The sequence below is a fragment of the Bubalus bubalis genome, chromosome 17 (genome assembly GCF_019923935.1).
Source record: "Bubalus bubalis isolate 160015118507 breed Murrah chromosome 17, NDDB_SH_1, whole genome shotgun sequence".
NCBI lineage: Eukaryota > Metazoa > Chordata > Mammalia > Artiodactyla > Bovidae > Bubalus > Bubalus bubalis.
Window position 1 is genome coordinate 18,252,005 of NC_059173.1, and position 26,003 is coordinate 18,278,007.

Sequence of the window (26,003 nt, forward strand, 5' to 3'; positions counted from 1 at the left end):
AGAAAATCAGTTTTCATTCTTATAAAATACAACAAAGATTAATAACACAACTAGTTATGTGCAAAGATGAAAATCCTGCTGAAAACAACCTTTTGTTTGGGAGGCAATGCCACCCTGTGGTAGCTCACGTGTTTATTCATCAATATATGACATCAGATTCTAAGTAGAGAATGTGGCTTAGTAGTATTAGTGTATAATACATTAAACCTGACTGCTTTTTATTCTGAATTTCACAGTAAATTTATGTACTAGTATGTAGTAAAATTAATAATAGGAAGACGGGGTAAGAATTCCTGAGACACTGATTAGGACTATCTTTTGAATGTAAAATTTTTGTTTTTTTTTTTAGGAGTTGCAGATGGTGTAGGAGGATGGAGAGACTATGGTGTTGATCCTTCTCAGTTCTCAGGGACTTTAATGCGAACATGTGAACGGTTAGTAAAAGAAGGACGGTTTGTCCCGAGTAATCCTATTGGTATCCTCACCACAAGCTACTGTGAGTTGCTGCAAAATAAAGTACCTTTGCTTGGTAAGTACATATCCCATGTGTTTTCCTCTCTAAACACCCCCCCACCCCCCCCCCACCCCCCCACCCCCCTACTCCCCGGTGGTTCAGACGGTAAAGAATCTGCCTGCAATGCTGGAGACCCAGATTTGATCCCTGGGTTTGGAAAATCCCCTGGAGAAGGCAATGGCTGTCCACTCCAGTATTCTTGCCGGAGAATCCCATGGACACAGAAGCCTGGTGGGCTTGCAAAGAGTCATACACAACCGAGCAACTAACATTTAAAGAAGCCCAGAAAAAAATGAAAAATAAAAAAATAAAGAAGCCCAGGAGATGGTTAACAACAAAACTAAGAAAATCACCGGCGGCCCAGCTGTTTGTCCGAGGCTCTTCCTGTTAAACAGTTTGATGGAGAAGCTATAGGCTACACCAGAATACTTAATACTGCGTGAGATAAGTACAGCCACTTTGGAAAACAGTTTAGAATTAAAGAATAAAGTTAAACATGAATAGATAATATGCCCCAAAAGTTCAGCTTCTGGGTCTTTACCTTGAACTAGAGAAGCTCTTGCACATCTATGTACAAGAAGCTCTTGCACATCAAGAGATGGTACAAGAATGTTCATAGTAACCTCATTTATAATAGCAGAAAACTGGGAACAACCTTAAAGTCATTTATAGGAGGAAAATGCATTTTTAAATAGAATGCATTAAGGTTGCATGCAGTACTCAGGAGCATGTTGTTGAGGAGAAAGACGACTTTGCAGAATACCACCCACCAGTCTGAGTCCATAAATTTCAGTTTCAGAAACATAAAGCCGTATCATTTAGGGGTTCTAAAATATAAAAGAAGAAAAGCAAGTGGTTCTATAATTGGGTTAGTGATTCTCTCCCAGGGAGGAAGAAAGGGGATTGAGGTCCCACCTGTAATGCTCAGTTGATTACTTGCGGGGAGTTCAGGTTGCAGATAGACTGCCCAATTGCTTGCAGTTAGCAGTTACATTAGTCTGTATAGATCCCTGTTAATCTTGTATTAGAAAATATACAAATATGTAGTGTTTGTTTATATGGCATGCCAGTGAAGCATTCTTTGGCCAAGCTGCTCCATTGTTTGTTAAATGGTTTCTTGGGCACTTACCCAGCCTTCTAAGCAGGCTCTCAGAAAGGGTGTTATTAAGTTTCTGCTAATTGCCAGCATCTTTCTGGTTACTAGAAGGCCCCCTCCCAGTCACCAGGCACATTTAAAATCAGCCTTCTCTTTTCAGTGTAAATGGAGATTTCCGTTTTTGTAGAATTTTACCTTCAATTTGAAACCTTTGTGAGAAGGGGTTGTTTCCATCATGCTTCTGTCTTCTCTGTGCTGTGATTAACCTGCTTGTTCTCCTTCTAACTGAAGAGAAATCTTGTCTTGAGGTTTCAATATACTACTTTGTCTTAATCTGCTATTTTAGGCTTGCAATCTTGAACTTCCCTGGTATCTTGAAATATCCTAAACTCTATTTCTAGCACCTCTCTGTCAACTTGCCATATGACTTTAGGCAAACCACCTAACCTCTGACCCCCTTATTTCATGTTAACTAGATAAATCTTTTTTTGTGAAAAGCAGTGACTTAAAGCTTCTTACAGTACTCAGAAACATCTTAAGGGAAAAGAAGACACATTGCAGGGTACCATCTGACAGAGAGTCTATAGACACAATACCAGGGGCCTGACTCCTATGCATTTCTGTGAGTCTTCTGCCAATACCACTCCAATCCCAACCCTGTTACTAAATTATGTGACTAAATTATTGTGACTTGGAATAAACCATTACAGCCTATAACAACTATCTTCATTTTGTGCTTTGAAAGCTTTGTTTTTTTGCTGAGTTTCTTCCTTATAACTGCTTTTTCCCCTATTCACCTTCATGTAACTGGAGACTTAGTAGAATAAGTTTAAGGACATAAAATAGGTTTTTTTACATTGAATGTTATAACTAACTGCTTTCTCCTAAAAGACACTTTGAAATATGTTTGACAACATACATACTTCTCTTGTACCCTATCTACATATCTCTAAGCTGTTTGTAACAAAAACCCAAGTATATTTTGGCAAAGGCAGGCTGCTAAGTTTTATTGAACCTCAGCTGTAATTATAAATAATAACTTTATAAGATTAGGTAGTCTTTTTTAAAAAATCTTACAACTTTGAAAAAGCATAATTCCAGTATAAAGGGTGAGCTGATAGCTGTAACCACTTATTTCTTGAGAATTTCTAGCTGCTTTTAGATCTGAATTGGCATCACAGGCTAATTGTTTACATATATTATGTCTTCAGAAACCCTTAAATGGATTTAGGTCTTATGAAACCAACATATCTTAAGAATTTGAGGAATTAATCCTTGTAAGGTTATCCCTTTCTTCCTTTGCTGCTCAAATTGCTTAACTGTAGTTTACAGAGTAAGGGCCATTTTATCATGAGGGATATGCTTGGGGACCTGCCTGGATTGCTCATATGAATATTCAACATGGTTCTTAGCTCTCTTTTCTTTCTTCTTTGCTTGTTTGTTCTTCATCAAACATTTAAGGATGAACTCTTCTCCCCATGTTAGACTGTCAGGGCCTGAGCCGCTGTACTCATCAGTAATTTGAAGAGGCCCAGATGAATGTGTAAGGGTGAGCTTCCCCTCTTTGGCACTGCTTTGCATGTTAAAGCTCTGTCTATCACTCAGGAGGACCATTTTGATTCTAACACAGCAGGTGACTGCCACAAGGGTAGCAAAATGATAGCCTACGTTTGTCAGTGAGTAATAATGAGTCAACATGAGTCCTTCCTGCAGCACCGTCTTCAGGACTGTGCTTCTCATCTGTCATTTTTTTGTTCTCAGTTGAATTAATCCCATCAGCTTTCAGAAGATCTTTTGTGTGGTGGTTCTGTTAATGATGTAAATGATTAGATTTTTTGTGCATTGGGTTAGGAAGGAAGGGTAATTGGTGACTTTAGCTCTAATGTAAGCTATAGAATAGGTTCTTAGATAGCATGACCAGTTAGTTACAATACCTCTGTTTTTCTTTTCTTTGACATTTAATGGGTAGGGACTAGATAATTTATAGTACTAACATGACAGATTTGTACCCGTGCATATACTGTAGATAACAAGGAAACAATTTCTGAACATTGCAGTGACACAAATGCTTATATTTAAGTGTTTTTTAATTAAGTTACACATTTTCATTAAGGAAACAGTAACAAAAATTTAAATTACTTATAATCTATTAAGAAAACTATTAATTTTTTAGTGATTATGCTTCCTGACCTTTTTTCTTTGTGCATAGCATAATAGTAACAGGAATTGAATCTACTGTGTGCTCACAGTAGCCCCAGTGACGTAGATTTGTAGGTGCTTTTATTCCCCATTTTGTTAGGAAGAAACTGAGGCCTAGAGAGAATAAGTGGTTTGCCCACGGCCATATCACATGGCTAGAAGATGATAGAGCACTGGGATTTTTAACACAGCTGGTTCCACAGCCTGTTTATTTTCTTCTTTTTGCCCTTTAACTGTCATTTTAGCAGGTTAGCTTTTGCCTACATATTGTGCTTTTTAAAAAAAGATTACAGTAAATATCGGTGTTTCTGATGTACAGTTCGTCATATTTGGTATCACTTTTTAAAGGTAACTTTAATACGAGCTTATAATCTACTTGTTTCACTTACCTTTCATTTTCAAATATATTTCTCTCACACAGTTTTAGTTGTCAAATAGCCAGCGAACACATTATTTGTTGTAAGTCTTTGACATGATTTAACTAATTTTATCTTACAAACAGCTCTCTGAGGTAGTTACTGTTATCCCTGTTTTTATAGATGGGGAAACTAAGGCACAGACAGGTTACATAATTTGTCCCAGGTCGCACAGCTAGTAAGTGGCAGAGCTAGTGTTAAGATGCAGGCAGGCTGTCTCTAGAGTCTGTATTCTTAAGTATTATGTGATAGTGCATAGCCTTCCATTGTATGGATGAGCTGTAATTTATATAACCAACCCCTTAATTTTAGATGTTGAGGTTGTTTCCAGTTCTTTGTGATCTTATACAGTGTTTTGTACTTAAGTCTTGTTTGCATTTCTATTTTCTTATAATAAACCCTCACAAATGGAATTGCTAGGTCAAAGGATATATGCATTTTTCAGGGCAATATTGTCCTTTAGAAAGATTTATTTAAGTTTTACTCTTATCACCACGGAATGAGAGTGACCACGTTCCCTATACTAGTGCAGTGATCATTAAAAAATAAATGTATTTACAGACCATTTACATGGTTGTTGAACTGCTTATTTTTTCAATTTTGCCATTTTCTGTAGGTATAGGTTGAAATTTTAGTATTTGAAAGCAATCTCACTAACTGTATTACCAACGTCAGGCTGAGAAAGGTCCTGTGAGCTGTGTGCTACAAAGGCACACAGAAGCTTCTGCTTGGAATGTTCCCTCTAAATGTTAGTAGTCTCTGTAAAGTGAGCAGGTTGATTCCCCACCCATGAAACTTGGTCTTGTTACTCCATAGTGAGTCTGCAATAAAATTTTTTCATGACCTCACCAGATGGAAATCCCGTTAAAAATTGAAGTTATGTGCCCTGTCTTAAATGTTAGTGAATTTCACAGGGAAGGCTTTCTGCCAGTGACTAATGAAAAATGTCATGGAAATGTGACATTCTCATTTTGGCATTTAAGTATTAAAACTTAATATCTCAATAACATCCTTTTGAAAATTTGACATAGATTATAGCACTATTGAAATGAAATAATGTGGTTAAATACCAGCCATTTTTATTATTTCTTATCTCTGCAAGTGGAAGAATCCAGATCATCAGTGGCCCACTTTGTATGTGTAGTATAAATCCCATTTTCTCTCCCCATTGTGTTGATCATGATCAGGTTACTACTGACATGGGTATGGAGCCGTAACTAAGAAAGGACCTATTTAGGCAAAGGAGGTTCACGTTATGGTATGTTGCTCCTCAGGATGATATGATAAAAATGTATATGCAGAGACAGTTTGAGAAGAGAAAATAAATGGACATTGTTTTTGTTTCTAGGTAGCAGTACTGCCTGCATCGTGGTGCTGGACAGAACTAGCCACCGCTTACACACAGCAAACCTGGGTGATTCAGGCTTTCTGGTTGTCAGGGGTGGGGAAGTTGTGCACCGATCAGATGAGCAGCAGCATTACTTCAACACTCCATTCCAGCTCTCAATCGCGCCCCCCGAAGCCGAGGGAGTTGTCTTGAGTGACAGGTAATCTCCCCTCTCTCACCAACAGGTTCCCTTCCATTCCCCTTAACTAGGCTGTTAGAGATGGGCATTTTCCATTCTCATGTGAGAAGAGAAGACACATTGAAGACCTTTTAGTCTGACATCGAAAGATATTCTGCTTGAACTTGATTTCCAGCCAAGTTGAATTCTGATAAACACCTAGTAATTTGACCTGACCATGAAAATACTATTTCAAGCTTATAGAATATCAGTTTTTCATACCAAGACCACATGATACATACAGTTGTATTGTTAAGTAGTGCTGGAGAAATGAGTCATTGTTCATGTGTGCCGTGCCATATACAAGGTTTTGCATATGTTATTAGGGAAGAATGCAAATAGACATCTGCTTTATTTATCAGAATAACTTCCTGATTCTCAGAGCTGCCTATAATGTGCATCAAATGGAACTTTCAGTCCTTGCAGAACGTGTCAGGCAAAGTTAACTTGCAGGAAATGGACTTAAAGGTGGTCTTGGGAATGTTCTCTGATGGTTCTCTTAAGATGTGTGCTTTTTTTTTCTTCCAACACCTTCTCAGTTCATTTTAAACTGTCAAGACCTTTCCAGGACAATCAGTACTTTTTTGAATCAACTTTTATAGTTTACCTTTTCTCAGATCAGAGTACAGAGTAATACTAAGACAGTCTCAGATTTCACTGCCTTTAACAACCTTATAGGGTTTGACACAAACATTGTTGGCAATTCATAAATATGGTAAAATGGGTAACGAACCTGTTGTAAAAGTAGAAGCATCCTAGCAAACACAGATTGTCTCTACTTAATAGTTCTTATTAGGCCAAATCTTTGGTCCAAATGAAGGTAAAATGATGATTACTGCCATCTTTTAACTAGAATGAGCATATTATATAAGTGCTCCATATTACCCATCGAAAGTCTATTGCTGATTCTACAGAGGGAAGCATTTTTTTTACTTTCAGAGTAAGGCAGATTACCATAACTGGAAGAAAATTTGATTATAGGCCCTTCTTCAGTTGGCTGTAGTAGCACATCGATATTAGTCACATTGGAGTGAGGCAAACTCAGAACCCTAAGACCTTGGTAAATGTCAAGTTAAGCTAACAGTTTTTGGAGAAACAGTGTTTTCAATTTTCCTTTATTTGATCCTTGTTGTTTTGGCTTCCCAGTGCTAGTGCGGCCCTGCGGTACCTCACACGCTATCTTTGGGACAGTTTGGTCAGGGCAGCACTTGGCCTGTCCTGCCCGTGAGGTGGAGGTTGCTTCCCCTGGAGCCCAGAGACAGTTTGCTAGCATGTGATTGCAGCTCGTGTTTCAGTGCAGTCAAAAGTTTCCAGCAGCACAGTATGTTCAATCAAAATGGGCAAAACTGCAGCTGGCGGAACACCAAGCTCATGGGTGGGAGTGTTGGGAGAAGAGGACGAACTGTCCAATGGCAGCGAGTCTCTCACAGGCAGCATAGCAAAAGACACTCCTGGGGAAAGAAAAACCTCAGCATAAAATAGAGCTTCAGTGCCAACCTGGTCATTAATCTAAACTTCTAGAGTCTGATTCGCTTCCAAAGACTGAGCAAATGTGAAATGTCTTGTATTGTTTCTCTTTATTCCATGGAAGAAATCAACCTGGTTTCTACCAATTTACAGTCTGTTTTAGTGTCTCTTTTTTTTTTTTTTCTCTTGGCTGTTTGTTATCCTTTGTTATCAGTCTCTCTTATCTATAAAATATTATTTTAACCTTAACTTACAAATTTCCTTTAATAGCTGTTTTGACAACAGCTATTGTTGTTGTTAAAGCAGCTATGTTATTGTATAAATGTATAAGTGAAAGCTAGTTTGTTCCTTGTCAGAAGCCCATTACAGAACTTTCACGTGTGGTGCTGCTTTTCTCAGTCAACAGAAGACAAACTAGAAATTTTCTTAGTGTAAATCCCCAGCAGGCATGGGTAGGCTGTTTGTTTTTATGTTTTCCCTTTACAAATTTTATAATACATCACTTAAACAATTTAGTTTTTGGTTTTTTTTTTTGGTGAGGCTTAAGGTGCTTTGGTTCTGGCCCCTGCCTTCTGGGTCAGTCTATGAATTTTTTCCTGGCTCTTGTTCCCTAATTACACATTAAGGCAGATTATCAGATATCTCACCTTTCCCTCACCTTGGAGGCCTGGAAGTGGCAGAGCTGGCCTTTCAAAATGGCTGAAAACCAGTCTCCAAGGGCGCCATGAACTCTTTGAATATATTATCTTCTCTTTTTCTCCCCACCTGGGCTTTTGTTTTCTTCATGTAAGTCTCCCCTCTATCTTTTTAAAAAAGTTTTACACAGATGTAATGAAAAATCTACCACCTGTCCTCAGAGGCAGCCCGTTATGTATGTTTGAATCCTCCCGGATTTATTCTCTCCATATAGAAGCGCCTGTATATAAAGATCTTTCTTTCTCACACACACAGTACCTTGTTCTTTTCATTAACAATATTGAGTCTTTACCCAAATGGGAGGGTTAGTTACTGTGATTCTTCATTCATTAACTATTTCTTGAAGATGTATTGTGTGCCAGGAGCCCTTATAAATAAGTAACCTGTGCTTGATGGGAACTTTGTAAGCCCTGAGAGAGACAGTCTTTACTCTGCCAGAGTAAGGGTGATTTATTAATATTGATTTGGTGTTACAAACAATATACCAGTAATTACTAGTATTATAGTAAGAAATACCATTGTAGATATTTCACATGAATTAATTCTTATAGGACTTGTATGTGCTCCTCCATAGTGCTCATTTATTCCACTAGAACACAGCCTCCAAATTCAAGCCTGCAGGGAAACTGATGAGTGGAAAGTGAGTAAGAGAAGATGGAATTTGGCACTAAAGAATCAGGAAACAAAGACTCATTTCCACTAGGATTCTAGAGGCATTTTAGTGTCTGACTCAGAAAAGAACCCTTCTGCCTTTTAAAGCACATGTGACTAATCATCAAACTCAGTTTTACTTGATAGTTTTTGTTAAGCTTTTGAAAGATTTATATCAGAGTTTTCAGTTAATTTTTTTCAAGGTTAGGAATTTCAGAATAGTGGTTTTTATTATTGACTGCTACTATAAATTAGTTTTCCTTAAAGCCTCGTTATATTCTAGCATCGTCCCCATTGGAAACTTTTAACAGTATCTCTAAAGGGCTCTGCTAACTTTGCCCCTACCCTGTCCTTGTTACAGCCCAGACGCCGCTGATAGCACATCTTTTGATGTGCAGTTAGGGGACATTATCCTGACAGCGACAGATGGACTCTTTGACAACATGCCTGACTATATGATCCTTCAGGAGCTAAAAAAGTTAAAGGTAATTAACTCAAAAGTGGGCCTTTAGAAACAGTGACCCTCCCTGGGCATCCGAGTTTTTTTATTAATTCAGTTGCATAAGCTCTTTTTGTAGTTTTGGAAAGGACTACTTTGTGAATTTAGGAAAATGAAAATGGTTCTGATCTTGTTCTAAACAATTGTAGACAGAAATATTCACAGTTGGAAAACCTGAGGAAAAAAGAGGCTTCTCATCCAAGCCTCTCTTTAGTAGGGTGGTAAAGGTAGGAAAAACTCCGATGAGAGATTTCTTGTTTGTGTTTTTAATTGTGTTTTAATGGCATTTAATGGTGTTGGTTGCTGGTTATCTTTTTCATTTTTTAGTCTCGTAACAAACCCAGCAGGTGTTGAGGCTGGGAAAGATAGGAAATCATCATACCAGAGCCAGCCAAGGCAGCAGCCAAGGGTAGCAGGCAGCTAGGGTTCTTGATGTGATCTGAGCTGTCACCAGTAACGAAACAGTTCAGACTTGGCCCGTACAGTGAGTGGAAGGAAGTGAAAGCCAGTCTGCATATTCTCTTGGCTTTGTGAAGTACTGACTTGGGGGGATTGATCTTTTCTCATGTTTTTACTACTAACCAGTATGACCTTGAGTTTTATAAACTTTCTTAGCAGTGTTTTTCTCACCTGTATAATAGGGGTGGGATGGTTCAAAGACCCTGTTTTTAGGGCCATGGTGAGGATGAACCAAGACCATGCACTAGAAATCCTTAACACCATGCTTTGTCTGTGGAGCTCAGGAAAGGCCAGGTGCTGACACTTGCTGGCACTGTGCCGCGTATGTAACAGAAGGAGAGGCAGAAATGACACATTCCCTGACCTTATGGGGCTTACATTCTAGTGGAGGAAGACAGAGAATACAGAAAAAAAAGAATAGAAATAGTGTTGTTGCTAAATAAAAAAAAGAAAAATAAACCATGGATAAGAAATAGAGAATAGAGAGGGCTTTTCAGTGGGGCATCTGGCAGCATTTACTTGGAGAGCAAGCACACTAAGCTTGGCCAGGGGTGCGTTCCCAAGCAGGGAGAATTTCGAGGTCATCCTAAAATGCTATCAAAATCCGCCCCTTCAGTCCCATCCCATTTTAGCAAGAATGCCTTAAGAATTTCAAGGGGGGCGGGGGAGATACGAAAATTCAAACTTAAGGACCCAAGGCCATCCTCACAAAGAACTTTCTCATTGACATCCTATGCAGGCAGCACTGGTGATCTCGTTCATTATAGTCGAGGTATTATGTTCCACTGTCTTCTCTAACTGGAATAAAACTTAAATGGTGGAAACTATGATTAGATAAATATTACTGTCTTAAAAAGTGATGTTTGCAAGTGATGTTTACTTACGTGTAGAAATCATGTGAGGCATTTTGGTAAAAATATCTCCCTCATATTTTGTATTAGAATTCAAATTATGAGAGTATACAACAGACGGCAAGAAGCATTGCTGAGCAAGCTCATGAGCTGGCCTATGACCCAAATTATATGTCACCTTTTGCACAGTTTGCATGTGACAACGGATTGAATGTGAGAGGTAAGCATTCTTTGGGACCTTCGTAAGGACTAATTGGGGACATAGGAGATGGGAGCATTCTGGGCTGTGTGTGAGGCCCGCTGCTGCACTGGGGTGAGACTGCTGAGGGGTCCTCCCCCAGCTGTGAGCCGGTGACTCTGAACAAGGTCAGCAGGCCCGAACACCGGAGGACGGCAAGTGCATGTGTTCCCTACAGAGGTGCCCTTCAGAACTGCACTTCATTGGCTGCAGGGGCAGGTGGAACCTGAAGCCCTTTATCGCCGCCAATGCTCTGCTTGGACCCGAGCCCAGAAAACCTCCGAGTTCTGCCTGGAGGGCCTGGACATTGCTAATGGTTTAAACATTCTGCCCTTCACAAGTCTGACATTTCACTTCTCCCTTCCTCTGGCTTTGTGGGACTCATTCACAGTATTTGCCTACCAAATTGCTACAGCAAGTTTTTTGTTTTTTATTAATTTTTATTAATTGTAATTAATTGCTTTACAGTGTTGTGTTAGTTTCTGTCGTACAGCAAAGTGAATCAGCCATATGTCCCCTTTTTTGGATTTCCTTCCTATTTAGGTCACCACAGAGCGCTGAGTAGAGTTCCCCTGTGCTGTGCAGTAGGTTCTCATTAGTTATGTGTTTTATGCATAGCAGTGTATATGTCAGTCCTAGTCTCCCAATTCAGCCCACCTGCCTCTATAGGATGTTTTGAAAAGGGAAGACTCTCCTTGCCTAGACTCTTCCTATCTACTGAGCAATGTGTAACTTTGGGAGTGGGCCAATAGCTCAGCTTTGAGCTTGGATAACATATTGGTACAAACATTAGCACTTGCAGAGTTGGTCAGTTTCTTGCAGGTATATTATGACACGTAAAGCATTTCTTAGCTGTCTGGGAGATATTAAATAGAAAAAAAGCACATGCCATAGCTGTTCGCCAGATTAGACTACAAGACTATCAACTAGTTTCAAAACATTGGGTATGTTTGTCCAAATTAGGATTACAGGGGTTGGAACATAGAACTTTCGCGTCAGGCAGAATAAATCTTAGTAACATTTTGTCTTTATTGTGATTGCTATACAGAGGATGTTGTGGTGGCCATTTTAACAAAGCTCCTATTGTAAAGGAGCAGAGAGGATTTTTTTTTAAAGGTTCAATTAAATTAGATGTAATTTCTTGGTGTGTTTTAACTATTTTATCGATTTTTTTCCCCCTTTTTTTCTACTAGAGTATATTGACAAACCTGTTTTTTCCCTAGTACTTACTTATTTAGGCTTATATTTTTTTCTTGATTTTTCCTTTTAGAATGTATGAATACATTTTCATTTTCATTGTAGGTGGAAAGCCAGATGACATCACCGTCCTTCTCTCGATAGTGGCTGAGTATACAGACTGACTCGCCTCGGTGTCGGCTCCCGCCTCCCCTTCATCATCCCAGATTCTGCCCTGCCGTGTGTGCTGATCCTGCTGGCAGGACCACGTCTCTTTGCCACTGATCTCAATGGCCAGTGATGTAAACCTTTGCCTGTCTCTCTGAGATCCTTGTTGAGAACCACTACTGTCATTCTACTGCTCATATCTGCCAGCAACATTTGAAGAAAATCAAGATCTGAAGATTGGCCTTCACATTGTCCTTTCCATGATGGGATGGATGTTTTCAAAGCCAAAATGACTATTACTTTTTTGAAAACGGTTGAAGTATTGAAAATGAGTAATATTGGTAAAGTGAATTCAAAATTACAGTGTGTAAAAGGGATTTTAAAAGTCTGACACAAATTGTATGTTATGATACATCTACTAGAAACATACTCATCAAACAATGTGTTACACGTGTACTATACAGTCTGTGTTATGATCGAGTGTGGCTTTATGTTTTCATTATAAACTCCTATTTTTCAGGGGCTTATAATTTTGCTCTAAAACATTGCTCTGGATTATAAAATCTTGATCCTGGGAGCTTTTTTTTTTCTTTGCAGGTTGGAAAGAAATTCACTTTAGTTCTATGGATGCAAATGTTTCATGGTTTTTAAAAGATGCTTAATTGTGCTCCTGTGATGAAAGTTTCAGCATTTTAGTGCATATCACAGGCTGGTGGCTTATCTGCAGGAGGGGTTGGGGAGACTCCTTACCAGAATTTTTTAATGGAATATTATTCAAGGTTATAAAATTCCTCAAGGCCTAGGTATTTAATGTTGCAGCTGAAATTCCTCCCAGCTGTCTGGTATGATTCCCCCATGTGAGAGCTCTAGGTCCACAGGCCTGAAGGGTTGAGAATGAACAGCTCTAACTTTGAATTTTGTTGGCCCATCAGGTCATGCTACCCCTCGTGTCTTAGACCTGTTGTTAGTAGCCTTGCTTTCTGTAGAGCATGTACCAAATCCAGGGAGTCCATGTGAAAGAGCACCATGGGAGTGGCACAAGAGTCCACGAGGAAGATGTCTAGTGATGACCTGACATTTGCATTTGCCCTCCACAGAAATTTAGGGGTTTCCAAATCAAGCTTAATGTTTACAGTTTCCAAATAGCCATCTTGCAGTGTATAGTTTTCCTATAAAATTAACCCGTATTCAGTTTTTCCATTATCTGCAAGCTCAAAGTTATTTTTAAGATTTGTGTACAAGTCGACTGCTGTAAAGATATATATTTTGGGGTCAGTTTTTTCCTTCATTAACTTGGTGGTAGAAAAATATATATACTTAGAAATCCTTAAATTAAAGCCATGTTTTATATATAAGTCAGGTAACATTGGTGTATAGATAAGAATGCAATTAAACCTGATGAGAATCTACTTGAGGAGAACATAGAAAGTCTCTTTCTCTAAAGGAGATACTTACTCCCTGGTTTATTGCATTAAAACTTATGTTTGAGGTTACCTCAACTTGTTTTAAAAAGATTTTGTTTTGTGAATTTGTACTGTATATTTGAGTAACTGTCAAGCTTGTTTTATTTAAAATTGTTTAACATGTACCATGTACATGTCATTACTATATTTCAATGCATCATGCTTGTAACAGGCATTTCATTTATAATAAGAATGAGTTATTCATTTGTAAGCCGTTCAGTAATTTATCTACTATTCCTAAATTGGCATAATGTTTAGATACCTATTTTGAATCACCTTTAATTACTTGTCAGAATGCCTTAACTACCCTAACTTGACAAAACAGAATTTGGTAAAGGAGATCGGGGGGGTGGGGTAGGGAGTGGAGAGAGACTGTTCAAATAATGAGAACCCATCGTGCTGTGATAATACACAGACGAGTGAGTGGCAAGTGGCAGGGTATTTATTTTGCACAAACTATTTGCAGTCTTTCTGTATTTAAAAAGTGAAGAAAGTTGCATCCAGAAAGGTTTTGTTGGAAGGAATACATTTACACCTGGACTGACAACTTCAGTAGTTGTTCAGAAGTTGACAACTTCTTTTGTTGGGTTTTTAATTATTTCTGGTCAGAGGCATGGAGCCTTATTATGATCCAGGTTTATTTTGTATTAATTTTCCATTGCATACATTTAATTCCTGGTAAGAGCAGTGCTGGTCAAGTCACTGGCTTTTCTCTGCACTCATCTAAACTCATCAAACACCGTCTTCATAAAGGTAGATTGATGGTATTTTACACAACTCATTTAATCAACTTAGTATTTTTTGAGAAATGATCGTTAGAAATTGACGACGTGTTTCAGTGATGTTGAAAACAGTGGGACAAGAATTGAGTTTCACAGGGGAGTTGACTTTGGACCTGGCCTGCAGATTAGGGACGCAGAATATTTTCTGTTTTTCCCCCCCTGCCCTTTTTGTGTTATGCACTTAATTTTATGACTTTGGGGGTCTGTTGGAGTGCTGTTTAACAACTCTCCTACTCTCAATGGTCAGAGGCTGTGTAGGTACCCATACTGGAATTTTCCAGGCCACAGGACCCAAGTCTGTGGGGTGTGCCTGACATGTACCACTTGGTGGGTCTAATTCTAAACTTGATGTGTTAATTGTACTTTAAATCAAGCAGTATAAACACACACATTTGCCTCGTGTAGTGGACTTTTATAACAAAAGAGAATTTGGATTTCTAATTTACAAATGGCAAATTATTTATCCCTCTCTGGATGCACCAAAGACCAGTAAAGTTTATAGCTTTTCCATCTATATTTATAAAGCAATACTGTATTATAAAAGTCAATATTTTTATCACATGCTTGAAATTTTTATTTTGTTCTGTTTTAAAGTGTGCACTCTAAACATATCAGAACCTTATTTCTTCCTGTGAACTTAGGCTGCCTGCGCACAAAAAAAAAAAAAAAAAAAAATTACCGAATGGATATGCAGTAGAGTCCATAGGCTCTTAAAACTGAAAGAAGAAATGAGGTTGGGAGAACAAGTTCTTTGTCCTGAATTACTGTACTGGCTTGACATGGTTGATGGGTACTAAATCACAAAAGAATCCATTCCAATTGTGCATGTCTGAGGGTTGGGCTGTGACTAGATTTAGAAAATAGACTTCAAGCTTTGCATGGTGGGCAGGTATCTTATCCCATCAGTTGCATTTGTTCTGGGTAGAACAGTGGCCTTCAGTACCACCTTCAGTACCACCAACGTACCACATCAAGTAACAAGGCAGGAATTGTGGGAATTCACTGAGTCAGTTTTGAGCATTTTGGAGATTGTAAACAAGATTGGCTAGAACTGTAAATGTTTGTACTTTTGATTAAGTTCATGGTTCCTTGTCACCTTATACCAGCTATCTTTGGTAGAAGCTACAGCATCCAATTTTCCCGGAAACTATCACATTTGTGCATTTAACAAATTTTGCAATAGCAAAAAAACCAAAATCTGCTTAGAAAACATTTGGATTCTACTTGTTAAAAAAAAAAATTATTTGCAAAATTGGTCTTCTTAGTTAAAAATCAGCAGTTGTCCATGTCAAAATTTTAACTGTAAGCAGGTAGTTTATGGCAAAGATGGCTAAACAATGAAGCAAGTTTGAATTTGTGTATGCTAATAAGCTGCTTTTTTCTGTTGAGACTATCATTATTTGTCTTATTACCCAAGAGGCAATGACCTGAATTGGATGTCTGAAGTATAACTTATGCAGGAATAGTTCTGTAAATACATTTAAATAAACTGTAAAGATATTTAATAAATATAGTATTTATACTAATCTGTGTACTCCATTTAATTTGAGTAGTAACAAGACACTGTCCTTGACATTGAGTTTGTTGGTCTCTATCAGGTCCTCATTTCCAAGCGTCTCAGTCTAGCAGTGACTCCATACTTTGTGGCTATCGTTTCTGTCTTTCACTAGTTTATCGCTAAGGCTCTTTTTCACCAGCTGATTTAGTACATCAGTTTCAGTTCAGTTCAGTTCAGTCACTCAATCGTGTCCGACTCTTTGCGACCCTATGAACTGCAGCACGCCAGGCCTCTCTGTCCGTCACCAACTCCCAGAGTTCACTCAGACTCGCGTCCATCGAGTCAGTGATGCCATCCAGCCATCTCATCCTCTGTCGCCCCCTTCTCCTCCTGCCCCCAATCCCTCCCAGCATCAGAGTCTTTTCCAGTGAGTCAACTCTTTGCATGAGGTGGACAAAGTACTGGAGTTTCAGCTTTAGCATCATTCCTTCCAAAGAAATCCCAGGGCTGATCTCCTTCAGAATGGACTGGTTGGATCTCCTTGCAGTCCAAGGGACTCTCAAGAGTCTTCTCCAACACCACAGTTCAAAAGCATCAATTCTTCGGCGCTCAGCCTTCTTCACAGTCCAAGTCTCACATCCATACATGACCACTGGAAAAACCATAGCCTTGAACTAGACGGACCTTTGTTGGCAAAGTAATGTCTCTGCTTTTCAATATGCTATCTAGGTTGGTCATAACTTTCCTTCCAAGGAGTAAGCGTCTTTTAATTTCATGGCTGTAGCTGTTCTCCCAGCTGGGAAAATTTTAGCATCTTTTAAATGATATGTGAGGTCACACACAAATCTGGTGTCATTTAAATTTAGCATTCTGTATCCAAATTCTAAAATCCAAACTATATACAACTTGACAGTGTAACTATCTTTTACAGACCAGTGCTGAATCTAGGTGATCAATGATGATGGTGCCTTCACAGGCTAAACCACCCTGGCCCATTTCAGTGAGTGAATCAGAAACTTCATCCTCAGCGATGAGACATACACTTATTCTTGGATATAATATCCTCTGGGTAGTCATCTGCATTTGTTAGGAATATGTGTAATTCACTGCTAATCATCAGCATAAACAAAAGATACATAAATCTTTAGCCTACAATGTGGAATTATGTGGGCATTGCTGATTTCCACAAAAAGCTTGGTGAAAGCCCATTTTCATTCACTGAGGAACATTTCGGGATGAACTTGAGTTTTTATTAGGTTATTGTGGGCAGTTCTGACTCATCACCAAGCTACATGAGCCAGACTCATTCTGGTTTTAGTCAGAACTCTGTTCACAGTTCTAAAGTTTACTAATCCACTCAGCCACCTTTGTTTAGTTAATCCTCACAAAATCTAAAGCACAATTGCTTGCCAGTTAATATTTCCTTGTGATTTGATGGTTTCACAGACTTAACAATAAGGTGTTAGAGAAGTCTAGTTTGTCAGGTTATAACTGACTAGAAACAGGTTTAGGGGAGGGAGAGGCATACATCGTAAGATGTTACATAACAATGTTATTGTGTCAGATTGTTTAGCTTGTGCAGGTAAGAAGCTAATTCTTAAAGAGGCAAAGAACAGAGACATTAATCTTCCCCCTCATTCCACTCCAGACCCAGGCTCTCTTGGCAGTGGAGGCTGCTGTTCTATGTCAGCTAATACAGAAATAATTTTTTGGCATCCCTTCCATTCTTTTCTGCATCACACTGCAACATTTTTAAGTCACATTATTTAACTTAAATTCTTAATATAAGCAATGGAGAAAAAGTTGGGTGTTTTGCCTTTTATTTATTTTAAATTTTGTAATGTTGGGTTGGTTTCTGCCATAAAACAATGTGAATCAGCCATAATCATACATCCCCTCCCTCTGGGGCTCCCCTCATCCAGTCCCTCCAGGCCATCACAGAGCACAAGACTGGGCTCCTGTGCTTGCTGTACAGCAACGTCTCATCAGCTATCCATCTTACACCTCATGGTGCTATATGTTGATGCTGCTTTCTCCATTCACCTCACTCTCTTCTTCCCCTGCTGTGTAAAAGTTATGATCTTACATGAGAAAAGATTGCAGGACGTTTTCATCTGTCAGAAAGCATCAAAACTCAAATACTTGCAATCAAATACAAAAGATACCTGAACTTTACAAGCCATTCTGATGCACTCTGCTACAGGAAGTTTAAATAACTATAAAACTGGCAAAGAAAATGCTAAAAACTCTATTGTAAATAAACAATACGTTGAAGAATTCTTTTTTTTTTTTGGCCACACCATGCAGCTTGTTGAATCTTAGGTCCCAGAGACAGAATCTGTGATTGAATCAGAGATTAAACCCTTGCCCCTTGAATGGAAACTCAAAGAGTCCTAACCACTGTACTGCCAGGGAATTCCCTGAACTGAAGAAAATTCTAATGAGCTTTTTCCCTACACAAAAAACTTTTCTGCCTCCCACATAGCATAATGGATTTAAAGCAAGTTACATTTATTGACAAGTAGTTATTTCTAGATATGGTGGTTGTATAAGATGATGTGTAGATAAGCAGTAGCCCATTCTCCAGGAAGCCCAAGACAGTATCTTCACAGATTTAAATGTGAAAATGTGTTTGTGGTACAAGTGAACCAGTTAAGTTGGCAGGGGGGTGAGCTCAGCCATCACTGTTAGAATGTGGAGAAACTGCCATTATTCATGTCCTCTTCACTGTCACTTGCTGTTGCCAGACTCTGGAAAGGGAGGCTGAAGGGTTCTTGTTGGTCAGAAGAAGCTGCTCCAAAGAACATGGAAGAGAACTGTGGGGGGGTGGGGGTGGGGAGAATAACTGTTGTTTATTCAAAGCAGGTTAGTGCTTATCAAATGCCCCTTTTCAGAAACTCAGCCACTGTGGTCTGGTCTCACATTAGCTGATGGTTCATGAGATACCCAGAACCTTCATGAGTGGCCCAAAACATCCTAAAGTAAAACCCTTCCCTGGACTCCAGAGGCACACAGTTTGGGATCAGTGATCTGCTTTGGACTACCCTGCCCAAGCCACTAAAACCAACACCAGGGCTGTGGGGAACAGATGGAGACTGCTGGCTATCTTCCTCCACTTCACCCATCCTCTCCCCTTTCCCTCTTGTTGTGACAGAAGCTACTCCTGACCAGAGTCAGTCCTTCCCTCCCTGTCTCTGACTCCCAGCCCCTCCCATGCCTCCCCTCTACTGGATAGGAATATCAGCATTTTAAAATAATCAGATGTCTCATTAAAATATATAGCCTCATCCACGTCCTCCCTCCAACTTAATCTCTGCTGTGGAACTGTCTACAGGTGCTTTCTCTATCTTCTTATTCTCCTATTCTTAGGTCCTATCTAAAAAAGCTCCTGACCCTCATACAGAAATTGTCCTTATAATGGTCACCAAAAATTGCCAGATTCCCTAAACTAATGGCCATTTCAGTCTCCACCCCACTAGATACTCACTCTGACACTTTCTTCTCATACCTTCCCCATGCTATGTTCTTCTGGTTGCTCTTTTCAGTTGGCTTGCCTTTTATTATTATTAAATTTATTTCTCTTTAAATGAAACAAAGATGAATGTTTACCCTCTTCTACCCACACTTTGAATCAGGGTTTCTCAACCTTAGCACGGCTGACATTGGAGGACTTAAGTTTCTTTGCTGTGCGGGCTGTCCTGCTCCTGGGAGGACACGGAGCAGCACCCCTGGCCTCTACCCGAGATGCCAGTAGCAGCCCGCTTTCCTGAACTGTGACATCCAGAAGTGTCTGCAGACATTGATGACTCTGTGTCCCCTGGCTGTGGTTAAGAGCCACTGCTTTAGATGGTGGCAGTCTTCTCTGCCATACCCTCTCTCTAGAACACACATTCACACTGCTTGCAGAAATTACTGTGTATATGCCAGGGAGTCTCACAGTTAGAATTTGAGCTTCCTATATCCTACTTGATTTCTGCAACTTACATCCAAAATAGAATTCATGATCTTAGCACTGAACCTGTTTCTCCAACCTTGATACCTCCCTTTCCCTTAAGCTCCATGACCGATCCATCACAAAGTCCTGCTGTTTTATTTCTTCAATTAGGTGTTTACTTTGGCTACTTCTCTCCATTTGCTACTGAATCACCATCTTTCACTCACCACAACTGAGTTTCCAGTCTTGCTTCACTGCACTGTGGGCAGCTTTCCCTGTTAAAACCCTTCAAATACTTTCAATGCCACAGTACCTGATATGGCCATTTACATCCGACATGAGTTGGAACTCACTCACTGCTCCAGTTTCATTCACCCTGTGCCATTGTTTCCCCCGTCTATCTGCCCTCTGGCCACACTGGTCTTCCTCCAGGTCCTTAAAACTACCACACTCCCTCCATGACAGGGGCCTTTGCACATGCCACATCCACTCAGCTTCCCCCTACTATCTTATCCTTTCCAGCTCAGCTCCAAACACCAGTTTCAAAGACTTTCTGACCTCCTGGATTAGGTCAGCTCACACTTTAAATCCTCTGAAAGCACCCTGAACTTTCCCTTTACCACAGGTTAGTTTTTTTAAATTATCATATGTTTAGTCATATGATTATTTGTTTAATGTCTACCTCCCCACCCCCACATCCCCAGTTTATAATCAAGTGTAGGAACCTTTCTTGTTTATTTTGCACACCATTGTATACCCCACGTCTATGGTGCAAGGCCCTCAACAAACACTGGTGGGAGTCACATGGTAGGTATCAAGCATGAATAAACAAACGATCCCTATTCTTGGCTCATCCCTACAAATCAGAAACTGAAGATGCCCTCCGCATGGGGCACTTCAGACAGCAGTTGCTGAACCTTGGCTTCAGATGAAACACCCCAAATTAGCCGTGATATTGCCTGTGGTAGCCAGAATGAGGTCTGCCCTCACCCCCAAAGATGTCCACATCTTAATCCCAGGACCCTGTGAATATATCACAAGGCAAAGGGGAATTAAAAGAGCAAGTGGAATAAGGCTGCTATCCAGGTAGGCCCAATGGGAAATCACAATGACCCTTAAATGTGGAAATCAGCATCAGAGTGAGGAAATGTGAAATGGACTCCACCAGCCATTGCTGGTTTAAAGCTGAAGGGTAACCATGATTAAAGAATGCAGATGATCTCAAGAAGAAAGGAAAAGAAAGAAAGCAGATTCTTCCCTAGTCTCCACAAAGGAACACGGCATTGCCAACACTTTGATTTTAGCTCAATGAGACCCATTTTGGATTTCTGAACTGAAAGATAATTTGTGTTGTCTTAAGCCACTGAGCTTGTGGTAATTTACTATAGCAGCAATAAGAAACTAATACACTGGTAAGCTAAAAATCTTAGTTTACTATGGTCTTTGAGAGCTGCCCTGAATTTGCCATTGACTTAAGGTCAAATGTCATTTGCTACCCCCTCTTGTCCCCACCTACTCTTCAGCCTCTAAATCGTTCATGGCTGGATGATCAAGCCCTTCCCTAGTATCTAATAGTCTTCTAATGCAGAAAGTCTGTGAATAGCTATGTAACTTGGAGTCCAAGTTCTGTATGAATTGAGTAAGAAGGTGCATTTTTATAGAAAAATTTAACAGTATACATGTTTTCTTAAAAATAGAACTGCTCTACAATCCAGCAATTCCACTCCTGCTATTTTTCTGAAAAAAATAAAAACACTAACACAAAAAAGTATCTGAGCCCCTATATTCTTTGCAGCATTATTTAAAATAGCAAGATATAGAAGTGACCTGTGTCCATCAATAGATGAATGGATAAAGAAGATGCAGTGCGTATATACAAAGGAATATTACTCAGCCACAAAAAAGAATAAAAGTCTTACCATTTATAACAAAATCAATGAACTTACAAGGTGTTATACTAAGGAAAATAAGTCACAGAAAGACAAACACTATAAGATTTCACTTATATATGGAATCTAAAAAGCAAAACAAGTGAACAAACATAAGGAAACAGAAAGAGACTCATAGATACAGAGAACAAACAGGTGGCTGCCAGAGCGGGGAGGTGTGGGGGGATGAGTGAACCAGGTGAGGGAGATTAAGAGGTACAAATTCCAGTTACAACATAAATGAGTCATGTGGATGAAATGTACAGCATGAAGAAATAGTCAACAATATTATCATAACTTTTATGGGACTTTGGTCTTTGAAAACCACTCTAAATTTCTGTTATCGTGATCATTTTGTAATGTGTGGCAATACTGAATCATTATGTTATGCACATAGAATTTACATAGTGTTGTAGGTCAATCATACTTCAGTAAAAAAAGATAACAATTCTAGATATTTTTCCTCATTTTGGTGTCCCTGAGAGCTGTGTATAACTTCTTGTGTGTGTGTATGTGTGTACAACTTCTTGATTAAACTTACTGAAAATCCACATTGGAAAAAATATTGGTCATTATTTAGAATACAGTAATATTTCTCTGTGCTGTGCTTAGTCACTCAGTCATGTTTGACTCTTTGCAACCCTATGGACTGTAGCCTGCCAGGCTCTGCTGTCCATGGACTTCTCTGGGCAAGAATACTGGAATTGGTTGCCATGCCCTCCTCCAGAGGATCTTCCCAACCCAGGGATCAAACCAGGGTCTCCTGCATTGCAGCCAGATTCTTTACCAGCTGAGCTATCAGGGAAGCCCAATACTCCTCTACAATAGTTTAATTTTGAAAACCCCCTTCCCCAAAGTAGAATACTACCATATATTTGTTTTTTTAATAAGGTGAATTTAAAAATTGGTTTCATTTTGGAATTTTGTGATACTATTGGAGGGATTTTTAAAATTTTCTCAGGCTATCCCAAACCAGGTCTGGAGGTCTGCCAACTACTGGCTTATGCACTAAGAATACAGAGATGAATAAGACTCAGGTCTGCCCTTGATGAACTCACAATCTACCTAGTGGAGTAACAAGCATATCTACCAAGTTATTATGTGACAGTAAAAATGAGTAGAATGAGAAGACTTCAGAAGGAGATGTATCATTTGAGTTGGGCTTTGAAGGTGGGTAGGAGTTTGAACAGTGAAAAGAGGAATACTACTACCCTGAAATGTAGGTGCAATAATATGAGCAAAAGTAGAACACAAAAGTATATGCACAACGTTTCCATTAAGATCAGGAACTAAGCAAGCAGGCCCATTCTCTCCACTCCAAATGTTGTACTAGAGGTTATGTGCTAATGCAACTGAACAAGAGAGTCAGTTGGAGGCATTAAAGAAGAAATGAAACTATTGGTATATAATAAAGTGACATATAGTAAGTATGTCTAAAAACCCTGAGAGAATCAGTGATAAAACGAATGGAAATAATAACATTAGTCAGCAGGGTAGTATGATATAAAAGTAACACAAAAAACAATAGCCTTCATATACATAAAAGGCAGTGAGAAAACAGAAAACATAACATCCATTCACAATAGCAATATAACAGGTTAATTATTTAGGAATAAGCTTAATAATAAATGTGTAAATGTATGAGAAACATTTTAAAACACGGCTGAAAGACACAAAAGTAGACCAGAATAAAGGGAAATACATTGCCTGTGTTTATAGACAGATTGACTCAACATCATAAAGATGTCACTTAACAGCCTCAAGTTAACAGAAATTTAAGGAAATCCTAATAAAAAAAAAACACCAATAGATTTTTTTTATGGAGTTGGATATGTTGATATTAAAGTTCAAATAAAAAATGTATACTCAGGAATAACCAGGAAAAAAACTGACAAAATCTACAAAGGGATACTAAATCTACCAGACATTAAAACATAGTCTGAAGGACTAGAACTGGACCTCAGAGGAGGAAATGAGAAGATTATATTAAATACTCTAGGGAAAGTCCCCTAATGCCATTTCAAGGAGTTTAAGTGAAATTCCATGGGAAAAGTGGACAATCCAAGAGATTTAAAAGCAGGAGAGTGATGCTGAGCAATGACCATCTGCCAGCTCCATCTATTAGCTCAATTAATTTTCACAACAATTCAATTTCACAACAATTCATCATTATTATCCTCATTTTACTAACAGAAAGAAAACTGAAGCAAAGATATGTAACTTGCCCAAATCACACAAGTGGCAAGACAGAGGCGCCAACCCAGGAGCCCTATACCTCATTGTAAGGTCCAAACACAATCTTTTAGTACAGTGTGGAGGAAAACAAGAATGGAGAAGAATGGAGGTATGGAGGCCAATCAGAAGGCTCCCAGTAGTTCAGATAGATGATAAGGGTCTAAATCATTTACCCATAATGTAATCTCATTTCTGCAGGAGTTAAGGCAAAAACTTCCCTTCCAAAGTAGAGTTTTCTTTTTAGAATTTAGGATGTAAGTGACATGATAGAAAAGAAGAGAGTGCTGTAATGAAACTTGTGGAGCTTACAGCTCTAAATGTCACTTTCCCTAGTGAGGAAATTGGCAATCTTAGTGAATTTCAGGGAGATGAAGCAGCAGGGAAATGTGTTCCTGTTGTTGTCTGTAAAAAAAATAAAAGTAAGCACAATATGTGTGACCAAAAAACAGGATGGGGAAAATGTTTTTGCATAATGAAAAGACACATTTTAGTTTTCTTTTATGGCCAAGTTAGTAATTAACAAGAAGAGAAAATTGCCATAAGTACTGGGCATATAACAGGTATTCAATAAACACTTATGGGATCAAACTGAATAATAAGTGGAGTTTACTGTCCAATTTTACGATCCTAGAAGTCTTTATTACAGCATTGTCATTATTTAATTGCTCAGTCGTATTTGACTCTTTGCAACCCCGTGGATTGTAGCTGGCCAGGTTCCTCTGTCCACGGGATTTCTGAGGCAAGAATATTGGAGTAGGTTGCCATTATCCTTTTCCAGGGGATCTTCCTGACCCAAGAATCAAACCTGCATCTCCTACACTGGCAGGCAGATTCTTCACCACTGAGCCACCAGGAAAGCCCAGTAGCAGTGGATATTGTGACTTAAAAATGAAATAAAGTCAAAAATGTAAAATTCACAGGGGTATGTAACATGGCAAGTGTCAGCTCCCTGCTCTCTCTTAGTAAAAAACTGACTGCCAAAAAAAAAAAAAAAACTGACTGCTATCCTAATGACACTTTGGAAATGCAACTTAAATTGGTCCATTTTGCTAATTGCTATCAATTCTGAAAAGGACTAGTGAGAAGTAAGTAGTAACTTCTAGCAATATTATTTCTTCTTTCAAATTTCTAACTCTAAGAAACTCATATTTCCAAACCAATAATAACAACAGCAAAACAAGCTTGAATAAAACATTAATGTAAACATATAAAATGGGGACTATCATTATTTAAGATACTTCTAATAAATTATGTTTATCTTCAGTTCAGTAGATGACATAAGGTTTAACATTATAGCATTTTGTAGAGTTTATCATCCATCTATAATAGCAAAATATTGGTATTACAATAATGTTATTAACTGGGACTCTACTACAAAGAAATTTGTGATGTTTCTTGTGATGAAATTTATATCTGTGCTACCATGAATAAGAGATTTCTTGACCAAACTTGAAAATTAGGACACTTATTTTAGAAAACAAAGTATATGACTTAGGCATATTATCAATATTTGTATGCAAAGATAATATGCTATAAACAATCATAATTTGTTCTTTAAAAAAAGTGACTCAAATCTCTAAACATACTTTGTTAGAATTACTCAATGAACAATTTGTTTTGTATTGACATTGTATAAATCAGCCTTTTCTCCATCTCAGACCGGCTTCAGCTCTCCCCATCAAAAAATAAGGAAATTAATTTCCAGGACATTGGGGGTGGGCTGAGGCAGGGAGATTGACAAGGGAGATGGACAGCAAGAACTCTTGACCTTGGCTTAGTTATGTCTCAGTGTTGTTGTTCCTTTACCTTCCTGAGACATGGAGACCCTGGCACGTCTTCCGTGTCGCTGATACTGCTTTCTGGTACTTCACTAATATTTCCATCGCTTTCGGGTACTTCAGTAATGTCTTTGTTCGCTCTTTTCATTAAAGGGCTGCCACAATTTTCCAATGTAGAAATGTTCGTGGGAGTCTCATCAGAATATAGCCTTTTGGGTTCTACTTTTCTTGAGATATACTCTGGGACCTTGCTGGTTACATTTTTACCAGCCTTTGAATTTGAATGTATCGGCTCTGACCTGAGGTATTAATAGAGATTAAATGAATGAACTGTTTACTTTGAAATATATATTTGTATATAACTAAAGGAGCAACATGAAATGACAATGA

General features: G+C 38.8%; 2 protein-coding genes across 5 annotated transcripts in view; one reads left to right on the top strand and one right to left on the bottom strand.

The window, feature by feature from the left end:
- Nucleotides 1-15,766, top strand: part of PPTC7 (protein phosphatase targeting COQ7) — a 46,472-nt gene extending 30,706 nt beyond the window's left edge. Inside the window, exons 2-6 of the mRNA XM_006048310.4 lie at nucleotides 350-529; nucleotides 5,574-5,772; nucleotides 8,966-9,089; nucleotides 10,504-10,633; nucleotides 11,954-15,766. Of these exons, the coding sequence (XP_006048372.1) occupies nucleotides 350-529; nucleotides 5,574-5,772; nucleotides 8,966-9,089; nucleotides 10,504-10,633; nucleotides 11,954-12,012 (692 nt within the window). The 3' untranslated portion in view covers nucleotides 12,013-15,766. The remainder of the gene's footprint in view (nucleotides 1-349; nucleotides 530-5,573; nucleotides 5,773-8,965; nucleotides 9,090-10,503; nucleotides 10,634-11,953) is intronic.
- Nucleotides 15,767-17,541: 1,775 nt separating this feature from the next.
- The window catches only part of RAD9B (RAD9 checkpoint clamp component B), a 28,608-nt gene continuing 20,146 nt past the window's right edge, over nucleotides 17,542-26,003 (bottom strand). For 3 of the 4 annotated variants that reach the window (XM_025267633.3, XM_025267634.3, XM_006048308.4), the window contains 2 exons: nucleotides 25,642-25,912; nucleotides 17,542-18,554 (listed from right to left, as the gene is read on the bottom strand). In XM_025267633.3, coding sequence (XP_025123418.3) covers nucleotides 18,426-18,554; nucleotides 25,642-25,912 — 400 coding nt within the window. In that variant the 3' untranslated portion in view covers nucleotides 17,542-18,425. The remainder of the gene's footprint in view (nucleotides 18,555-25,641; nucleotides 25,913-26,003) is intronic. The other variant, XM_025267635.3, reaches the window with a different exon arrangement.